The following is an 11,293-nucleotide window of genomic DNA, read 5'->3' as shown; positions in this document are numbered from 1 at the left end:
CACAAGCTAATTGTCAGACATGGACCGTAAAAAAGGAAAAGCTGTGCCGAAAAGCTCAGAGAAAGCAAAAAAAAATGGCTCAAATGTTCTCGAATGGGGGCAACGCGGTGGTGCAGTGGGTTGCTCTGTCACCTCACAGCAAGAAGTTCGCTGGTTCAAGCCTCGGCTGGGATGGTTGCCATTTCTGTGTGGAGGTTTGCATGTTCTCCCCGTGTTGGCGTGGGTTTCCTCTTGGTGCTCCGGTGAATTGGGTAGGCTAAATTTTCCGTAGTGTATGTGTGTGTATGGGTGTTTCCCAGTGATGGTTTGCAGCTGGGAGGGCATACGCTGTGTAAATATATGCTGAATAAGTTGGCGGTTTATTCCGCTGTGGTGACCCCAGATTAATAAAGGGACTAAGGAGAAAATAAATAGAATGAAAGAAATGAATGTATGTATAAATTTGTTATAAATGGGTTGTTTTTGTTTGTGCTTGTCAGTGAGTGGGGCTGTGTCGGTGTGGTATATGGGCTGGTGTGGCTACAGTGCCAGGGCTGATTTTTGTCTCACTCTGCCCCTGTAAATATATATATATATATATATATATATATATATATATATATATATATATATATATATATATATATATATATATATATATATATATATATATATATATATATATATACTGTAAAAAATGTCTGTGATTTTAACAGTAAAATCTGTACAATCTACAGTGAAAACCTGTTAAATGATTATAAGCTCATTTTTGTACAAAATACGGAAAATATCTGTAACAGATCAGAGTGTCTGAATTTTTACCATACACCCTCATTCACAAGTCCCTATATTAGTCAATTAGTTTAGTCCACTAGACAGAGTGAATGACCACAAATGAGTAAATTCAGACTCTGATAAACAGCTGCTGCTAACAAGTACAATCACTGAAGGAAAGAACAAGAAATAAAACTACAGACAGCCTCACATCAAACCAACTGAGTTACAACAGAGGATTCAACAACTCCATTAAATAACAGCATTACCAACTTCACTGATGACAGTTTCACTTCAATTCTCTTAATGTTTATCTGGCTGTTATAACTGTGTTTCTGAAACTCATCAGTTGTAGCAAAAAAGGCAGTGAGAAACTATACTGTGTGTACTTAATTACTACAGATATAATTTCTAGTATTTTATAAGTTAAGCCATAGAAAATAATTTTATTTGATATTGTTTGGGATATATTACAGCTTCCCATGGAGGTTCAACAAACAATTATCAAGGAATAAATAAGAAATTAAAATTTTAGTAGTTTCATGCACAAAACCTTGAGATCTCCAGCTGCACATTATGACACACAGACATCAAGAATCAGGATATGAACCTCAACCATGGTTGCAAAAAAAGCTGCTTAATTCATTTATGCTGCAATGCATGCTGGGTGCCAGAATAGTACAAAAATACCAGCATGCATTGCAGCATGAATATATTATACAGCTTAAAGGTTTTTTTTACAATTTCTTTCTTTGCCTTTATTTATTTATCGGGCCTAAATCCTGTACACAGCAGGGGTCTGTTCTTCGTACCTCGCTTAAATGATCTGAGATGATTTGACAGATCCTGGATCTTTTAATCTTTATGACTGATCTCTGGCTAATTTAGTTCTTCAAACAAGTTCGCGAATCAGATTAAAATATCTGGATGAACTGATCTGAGATCGCTGTGTGTGTTGTGAAGGACAGATCTATCGATCCTCGAAATCATGATCAGCAATGCCACAATTGGCTGACAATTGTCAAACTTCAAGTTTAGTGCGAAACCTTCAAATAAAGGTTCATATTCTAGACAATAAATGTAATATTTCCTTGATTAGAGAAATACCTTTTAGAAATCTCTACAGTAACAAACTCTACAGTGATTTCCCAAACGTTAAAATTAAGAATTTAATTTATTTTCCCCCTTTAATTTCATTCATTTAAAAATTAGTGCTCATAAATATTACTCTTGCCATCATTATTGATCAAATAATTTCACATTTGTTTTAAAATTGTCCATATATGCTAAATATTTTTGGTTATAAACTAACCTGTTGTATTTTTAGATTTTAGCTAATTAATGCATATACTATATTAGTATAATATTTTTTATTCTCATGAACAAAATAAAAATATATTGTTTTGTGGCGAGAAATTGTGTTTTAGCAGTATGGTCAAAAAAAGCTCAATTATTCTCATGATAGGCGCACGATATACAGCAGGTGGCGATGTGAGGACACGACAACAATCCGTCTTTAAACTCAGAAAACGAGGAAGAAAAATCTTTCTGCTCAAGTCACAAGAGAGTAATTCAGAACTTGGATATAGCGCTATTAATGAGTCTTTGACAGGCACACACAAGCTCCCTCCGTTATCATGAAGCAGAAAAAAACGGCTCGCAACCAGTCCAGAAAAGGTAACGCAATTTGAATATCACTACATGCAAAAAATGTTTATACTGCGGGGCCCAATAACGTTACATCAATTCGGATGCGTTTCATGATGCAGTGGTATTTAAATGCGATCACAACCGGTGTTACGTTAATGAAGTACGCGCTTACATGATCAAACAGTTTTAACGTGTTATTTACACATTTCTGACGAGAATTAATGTCTTTATTGTGTGTTATTATAATAGAAGCGGCGGATATGAGTTCAGTGAGTTTGTCTGACACTTTTTATGAATGGAATTTGAAACCGCTTTCCAAATAAGTTTTAAGGCACTTTCGTATTGGAGTGATGGTATTAGATTGATAAAACATACTGCTGATTTGTTTCATGGATTTATTAACATGGTAATATTTCTATTCAGTGAATAGTGAGCACAGTATTATGGAATTCACATTACAAATGTATTGAGACGTACATGACCCCAACAACAACAACAACAAACTAAACAGTACCATTGGTGTACCATTGAGGTGAAGTTGGTTTTATATTCGCATATTCGGACTTTCTCCTTAACAATATATTTTCAGAAAAGTATTCTTTGCGAATTCTAAATTGGGCAATCATATTAGCAGCCAATGATTATCAAAGTACAGAATTGTTCACATTTAATTAGATAGTGTTAATGTTGTTTAGAAGTCATACTTGCATGCTAATTCCGATCGAATATTCAAAGTAACATGGTAAACAATATAGAGACTTTTAAATGAACGAGTATGCGAATATAAAACCAACTTTACCTCTATAGTGACAGATCCCTGTATGGTTTACCATGGTGCTTTGAATATTTGGACTGAAATTTTATATTTTCAAGTATGACTTGAAAACAACATTAGCGCTATTTAATTGACTGTGAACATTGTAGTACTTTGTTATTCATTGGCTGCTAATATGAGTTCACTATTTAGAATTTGCAAATAATACTTTTCTGAAATGATATGATTAACAAGAAAGTCCAAATATGCAAATAGAAAACCAAATTTACCTCAATTGTTGAACCATGGTCTTTTTCAACACAGTTTGTTCTCTTTTAGTCACTTTAATTTATTAATTAAATTTTTTTTACCAAAAATTTTACCAAAAAAAATATTTGCTCAAATTCATTGAATCCATCCGCTGAATTGGATCCTGTATTAAAACAATAAAAACAATTTCAAGATAAACATTTAAGTTCATTAATTCATTCATTTTCTTTTCTGCTTAGTCCCTTTATTAATCAGTTGTCGCCACAGTGGAATAAACCGCCAACTTATCAAGCACATGTTTTACACAGCAGATGCCCTTACAGCTGCAACCCATCACTAGGAAAAACCCATATACTCTCATTCACACAGATACACTACGGACAATTCAGCTCACCCAAATCACCTATAGCCAGGGGCGTAGCAACCGGGGGGGACGGGGTGATCCATCCCCCTCACTTTTAGAGGCAGACCATTTAGAAACAGGTGATTAATAATTATATGAACATATGATCTCATACAGCCGTCCCCCCACTTTTAAAATGTCCGCTACGCCCCCGCCTATAGCACATATTTTTGGACTTGTGGGGGAAACCGGAGCACCTGGAGGAAACCTACCCCAATTTACAGTTTTGGATAATTGATCAAATTTTAATTTGTTCATACAAATAGGTTTATACCATTTGCTTTTGTGAATTACATTGCACATAAATAACGTAATATTAAAATTTGTAGAGATGCGTCTGTAAATAAAATTTAATAGTGGATTGTTTTACCTAATCTGTGGCACATTGTGAGATTTTAATGCTGAAATCCCTTTACATTAGCTTAGGTAATTGAAGGGATAGTTCACCCAATAGGGAAAATTCTGACATTATTATTTTACCTGAAACTCCACAAAGGAAGATATATTGAGTTGAATGTTGGTGGAAAAAAAAAACTGCCACTGACTTCTATAGTGTTTTATTCTGGCTGCTTTCCTCCATAAAACTTTCTTCAGAACTTTTCTATCTTGTTTTCAAGTTTTTAGTTGAATCATTTACTTGAGTAAATGATTTTTCCAAGGGCATCAATTTGCTTTTGATATTGGTGGGGACCAATGGTGTAAAGTAACAAATTACAAACACTCAAATTACTGTAATTGAGTAGTTTTTCTCAGAAATTGTAATTTACTATGTAGTTTTAAAAGTGTGTACTTTTATTTCCCCTTGAGTACATTTTTAGTGCAGTATTGGTACTTTTACTCCACTACTTTCCTTCAACCTGCAGTCACTTCTTTATTTTTTCTTGTCTATGGGGATTGGAATAATCAGTCCTGTGATTCCAATCAAATCGCACACAGAAGGTAAATCGCATCATAATGAATTACCTTAAGACATGGGCGATTTATAATTGCAGCAAACTGTTTGGAAGCATTAAAAGTGTCCAAGAAGATTTCTAAAATCTTAACACGCACTGACCCAGAGACTATTTAGATGCATGTCACTGATGAGAAGATGATGGATGTTTACTGTATGATGACCGAAATGGCCTTAAACACCCAGCAGGCATAAGACGTCAAGATACGTCAGATACCCCAATGTCGTGGGGATGTTGCATTTTGTTTAGAGATGAAAATCTGGTTGACATCAGAACCCAACGTCAGGCTGATGTCAATGTCCAACCTAAACAACTTGATGTGGGGATGTTACCACTATGACATCTCTAAGATGTTGGATTTTGGTTGCCATACCTGACGAATAAATGTCAGTATTTGACATCAATATGACGTTGGTTAAAGATGTTGGCTCGACGTTGAATTTTGGTCACATTCTAACACAACCTAAAATCAAGCAAATTACATCAATTGATGTCGTTATTGGACATCAAAATAACGTTGTCTTAAGTCGCTGACTTGAATTTTGGTCACCTGATGTCACAACCTAAATCTAACCAAATAATCGCATCTTATAACGTTGTGTGCATGCTGGGCAATCACTAAATGCACTACAGAATATTCCGTTTACACACATCCACAACTTGCATGTAAATGCATCAGCTTTTACAGCGTAATACTCACTACTCTTGAGTACTTCTGAAAGGTCTACTTTTAACTCATACTATGAGTAATATTTACAACAGATACTTTTATTCTTTTTGCACTACATTTTTAGGCAAGTAATGAAACTTTTACTTGAGTATGATATTTTTTACCACATTTCCACCACTGGTGGGGACCTAATTTGACACCGCTGTAAAATTTAAATGTAACTTCACATTTAAAATGTAAAGTTAAAGGAATGTCTGACAAAAAGGTAGTTTAATAAAGACTTCTTTTTACTTATTTGTGCATAATCACTTAGCACCGCATCTGAACACATTTTTTGCGTTAATATTGCCATTTATGCACTTTAAGCTAAAAAGATGACTTTACATGTCCATGTTCTTTTCCTTCTCTCAGTGTGCAAACAAAATAGCACATGTTCTATTTCGCACTTTAAATAAAAAACTAATAAATAAATCAAATACAATTAGTAATAAAAACAACATTAAATCAAGCATGTCTTATGGTGCAAAAGAAAATTTACATGATTTTACTTTGACAAGGATTGAATGCAGACTTCTGGAAAGGGGGAGGCATGTAACAATAACCATTTTATCTTGATTGTTGTTTTTCATAATCGTTGAGAGGCCAAAATCGAAAAAAAAAATTTATTAATTGCACATCCATGACTACTATTATGGTGGACTATTAGTGAACTTGACTTCAAGTGACTGACATGTTTTCTTTCAAATGTAGCTGCTTATGTCTCACTTGAGTCTTGCACAGTAAGCCTGATTGGAAAAGTTTGACAAATTTTATTTTGGATGCGATTAAATTATTGGTGGGGACATTTTAATAATCTGTGGATATTGGTGGGGACACGTCCCCTTCTACACCTTTGGATGTTTCATTTTTTTGGTTGCACTATCCCTTTAACAAGTCTGTCATAGTCAGAAATAAACTATTGAGCGTGTGTCAGAAATCACTCTAAAATAAAGAATTCCCAACAAATTCAAGATTATACTGTAGCTTCAGCACAATAAAACAAAATTGGTTTTACCTATCATGGGTACAGTAAAAATTATTAAAAATGTCAATTCACTTTATTACAGATCTTCCCCATCTTATATTTTTATTTATCACTTTAGTTGCCATAAATCATTTACCAATGTTGTTTTTTTATCATTATCTTTTATAGATTATTTTATATTTGGTTTCTAAATTGAACTGTACTAACAACTAGGGCTGTGCGATTTGTGGAAAATATCTAATTGTGATTTTTAAAAAATATATATTTATTCATTTTTTATTTATTTTATTTATTTTCGTTTATTTATTTCTTGACAGATATTGCAATTTGATAATTTAATTTTGTAGTCAAGCTTCAGCTCAATCTATATCGTAGCTTCTTACTGCTAAAATGCAGTGAGTATTGGTTAAAAAAAGGAACTAAAAAGCTATTAACGTACTCAAACATTTATTCAAATTTGTTTGTAAATATTCATAAACTAAACACAAATTTTTCTCTAGAGCAAACAGTAAACAAATAAAATTACCTTACCTTTCTGTAAACAAGTTCTACTCAAATTAGGGAGATAGTGTAGCTTATTATAAAAACCAAAAAATAGTAATTATAAAAATACAAAAAACTCAGCAAACTAAAATGGCTGAAAATTAAATTAAAAAATTAAAGAATACATATCTTCCATATCGTAGCCTCCTGCGATTAGCTAATTGTAATGTTTCAAATCTCGATTGGGATTTGATTTTGATTAATCGCACTGCCCTACTAACAACATTATTAAATCCCAACCAAAATACAAAAGTTTTGAGTAGTGATGAACTTCTGATGTATGTGTGTGATTTATTATTTGAAGCGGTCATATATGAAAACATAGGCCTCGAAACAGACAGCCAGTAACATGTGCAGGCAGTCTTATTGGAGGGCCAATTGTGTTAGTGAGTGTGTTTGGCTATAACCGAGTCTCCATATGAGGTCTAAAAGAGGGTGTGTGTACAGCAGCACTAAAAATACCCAAGAGGCTGTGCACATATCATATTGCAGCTAAACCTGTGAGAAGTGCTACATGTAGAAAAAAACCTTCACTTTTCTTTTGCAGTTTGATTTGCAAAAGCTAGAATCCCGAGAGGATGGCAGAAGCCAGTGTAGATGGAGCCAAAATGACAGGTATAGTCTGATATGGTCAGACATGGCATGTTTTGCTGCTGTGGTGTGGGTAAAATCTCAAACATTAGACTGTGTCAGTGTTCTGTTTCATATCGGGTTGTTGAACCGAGTGTGTGAGCATGAAGTTTAAAGATCAAGTCTTGGTGTGTTTCTATGTTGCATACTTTTGTAAAGAATGCGCTTAAGACTGTTATGATGTTTGTATGTAACTTGTAATGCCTTTTTTGTGATTGAGTTAAATATAAATGAATAATCGGTTTGTTTGGACTGACTAATCATTGTCTAAATACTAATTACACTGGCCATGTCATTCTTATGACGTCATATGTAGCCACTCTTCATTTATAGGCTTAATAAAAGACTATGATCGTGATTGTATGTGCAGGTAACTTACAGATGACCTCTGTAATGTGTAATGTAATCTGTAATGTGATATTTTTGTTATTTTTCTAACTCTTTGTTATCTGCCTCAAGTAGACTATTTCCTTTGGCTTTTTAATGGAAACTTGTTTCAGGGTGTTACAGGTACATTCAAGGGATCAGAAGATCTAGTATTTCCCATTTTCAAAACCGATTTCACCATAACACAAATAGGATATTAGCACCAAATGTCAATATAAATGGATTAATTCAATCAGTAATGAAAGTTGTCTTTCATTTAATCATCATTGTAATCAATACAAAACACTGCTTAATATATTTAGATCTAAAACATGATATAAACATTCATGGTTAAGTATGATACAGTATTACCGTTAACTTGATCTCATTATTTGATTTTCATTTATAATTAAAAATTAAATGCAATCAGTTCATACTGAGAAGTGGTGACTGACCTACACTTTTAAAAAGGATGTGTTTAAGACAACACAACCTGTATCTTTTGTTAACCATTGTGTAATGTTTTGGATGTTTTCATCCACTCTGGTATGATTTTGAGTCTTAATTTGGCCATCATTTTCTCTCTCTTTCAGCAAATGGAATTAACCTTATTTTGACAGATATTTAAGGAAAATGCTTGGAAAGTTTTCAAAAACTCAACAATAAACTCTGGGCAAATTTACTACCCATTTATTATGATCGTGCTGTTTTTGCCCCATTGACTTGATGACACTATGAATATGCATTTTTGATTGTTGGTGGTTTTGGGAAGAGGTCGAAATTTTATGTTTTACTGTTTAATTACTTTTACTGTTTAAATTTGAACTCAATGTTTAACACATCCACGTGTTGAGGACAACACATTTTGTGTTAGTTGTAACACAAATGTGTTAAAGTGATAAAATACTACATTTTCACTAAAACTGGAAAGTTGTGAGCATGTTCAGTTACACAGAACTGGTACTCTAAAAATAGCTATAATCAACCCAACCTGTGTTACACACCTGTGATGTGTGTTGGATTAAGAAATAACTTTTAACACATACAAATAGATGAGTTAAAATCAACCCAACCTGTGTTACATTTAGACATGGGATGATAACCGGTTTCAAGGTTTACCACTTTTTGGAAAAGGTTTCAACAATAAATATGAAAGTTTCTGTATTTTTTTTTGTGTGTTTTTAAAAAAAAAGGCATTTAAAAAAAGAACATATTTTGGAACAGTAATCACAATACTGTGGTATACATGCCTAGTTACATTACATTAAACACACCTGTGATGCGTGTTAGATTAAGGACAACACATGTTGTGCAACTTATTGCACCGACACAGACAGTTTGATAATATTTGAATTCAAGTGGAACTGAAAAGTTGTGAGCATGTGTAGCCAAAGGCTAGTGCACAGAATGAGCTGTCTTGTTTTTCTTTTTCTTTTTTTTCGGGTGGGGGCTATTTTTACTGCTGGATAAATATAAACCGTCTTGCACAGCTTTACATACCTATTGAAAAAGATCAATATTTTGATGTGTAAAAATTAAAACAAACAAAAGCAGGAGGACTGGCTAGTATTTTAAAACAACGGGAAATATTTGCAAATAGCTTGTGAAGTAAAGAACCTGATCATTTTATGTAGAGTTCATAATTTTATCATAGCTGAAACCAAAAAAAAGGTCCACTATGGATCTACTATGAAACATAACTTACCTGGAAACAGTTGTATGAATTTTTGGGACCTTATTTATTGTAAATAATATATTTTTAAAAAAAGTGAAAATATAACCTGTGTTTAAAAATGAAACAATAATAATGAAAAGTAATGAAATGCCTACTTTTTTCTGTGCGATCAAAAATATGAATAATTTGCAATTTTGTAGAATTTTTGCAGCAGAAGTAATATTACTAACAGTGACATATGATAAGATTTAAGATGAAGTTTGATAGAACAGAAAAAAAGTAAAATAGTCTACTTCTATTAACTAAAACGTTGTTTATGTATGTATGTATGTATGTATGTATGTATGCTCTATTTATTAGTTGTGGTCTGCTTATTAAAAAGTAATGCTATTTAATATCTATCTATTTATTTTTAGCACCCCCTCTAAATTTTTGATGGAAGGTTCTGGCTGTGAATACAACCTAGTCAGGGATGAAGATTGTTTGTGATGGCTTTTCTTTACTTGTTGAACGAGCACTTTCTTTTTCTTTTCCAATTCACTTTGGTACTATTCTTTTCCACAAGTTTTTTTTCATTTTCCACAAGTTCATTTTCATTTTCATTTTCATTTTTTTTTCAAAACATTTTAAACAAAAACCGAAAAATTGTCACATTTTAACACTGCAAGTCTTTCAAATCCTTACCTTATGTCTTCATTCATTCCCTGTTTCAAATCACAATGACCATGTTATATGCATTGAGAAGATTTGGTTTACCCTCCAGACCACAACAGTGTCATCTTTCTATTAAAGGGAAGGTTCATCCAAAGATGAAAAGTTACAGTTAATTTACCCACCTTCAAGCCATTAAAGATGTAGCTGACTTTTTCATTAGTACATTAAATAAGCTTTTTAGCTGATTCCATGGTTCTTGGTGATTCGTATAATAGCAGTCGGTTGATTTTTACTTATTTGTACATCATGTGTTTGTGACAAGGTCCATAGATTCAGCTTAAACTATTCTTCTACAGGAGAAAAATAGTCACATTCTGTATAACTTTAATAGCCTAAGGGTTAAGTACATTAACTGTATATTAGAATTTTTGAATGAACTATCTGTTTAAATACTTTTTAACAATCTGCTCCTTCAATGGAAGCCCTCGCATTCATTATCACAGGTCAATCAGTAGTTGATTTTATTAATAACACCGCTGATGGGATTGTCTGTCTGATTGTCTTGTTCATATTTAACATGGAATGATGCCTTCAAGACATGCAGAAGTTCTGAGTGTACAGCATATCAACACAACACATAGTGAATTATTGTGTCAATAGTGAATGATTGTGTGTGTGTTTGTTTCAGAGTCTCCAGTTGAAAATACAACGGTTAAGAGTGAAAATAAGACGCAGGGCAACTCCTTCTTCAGCTGGATCTTGGTGCTGGGTCTGCTGGGGGCTTGGTTGTCAGTTGGTGTCGTGTGGTTTGACATTGTTGACTATAACAGTGTGGCTGGTAAGTACATATAAAATCACATTTGCAGGGATGCAGACGTTTAATCGCTGTGTGTCAATTAATTTAATACATACAGACCCAATCCCAATTCTACCCCTTAGCCCTTCCCC

At 33.4% G+C, this 11,293-nt stretch overlaps 1 protein-coding gene across 1 annotated transcript in view; it reads left to right on the top strand.

Moving 5' to 3' along the window:
• The first annotated feature begins 2,280 nt into the window (after positions 1–2,280).
• unm_hu7910 (un-named hu7910) overlaps positions 2,281–11,293 on the top strand; it is a 61,243-nt gene continuing 52,230 nt past the window's right edge. Inside the window, 2 exon segments of the mRNA XM_056462198.1 lie at positions 2,281–2,430; positions 11,034–11,183. Of these exon segments, the coding sequence (XP_056318173.1) occupies positions 2,391–2,430; positions 11,034–11,183 (190 nt within the window). The 5' untranslated portion in view covers positions 2,281–2,390.

The sequence above is a fragment of the Danio aesculapii genome, chromosome 7 (assembly GCF_903798145.1).
Source record: "Danio aesculapii chromosome 7, fDanAes4.1, whole genome shotgun sequence".
NCBI classification, from domain to species: Eukaryota; Metazoa; Chordata; class Actinopteri; order Cypriniformes; family Danionidae; genus Danio; species Danio aesculapii.
Note: the sequence above shows the minus strand (reverse complement) of the source record. Positions and strands in the feature narration are given on the sequence as shown.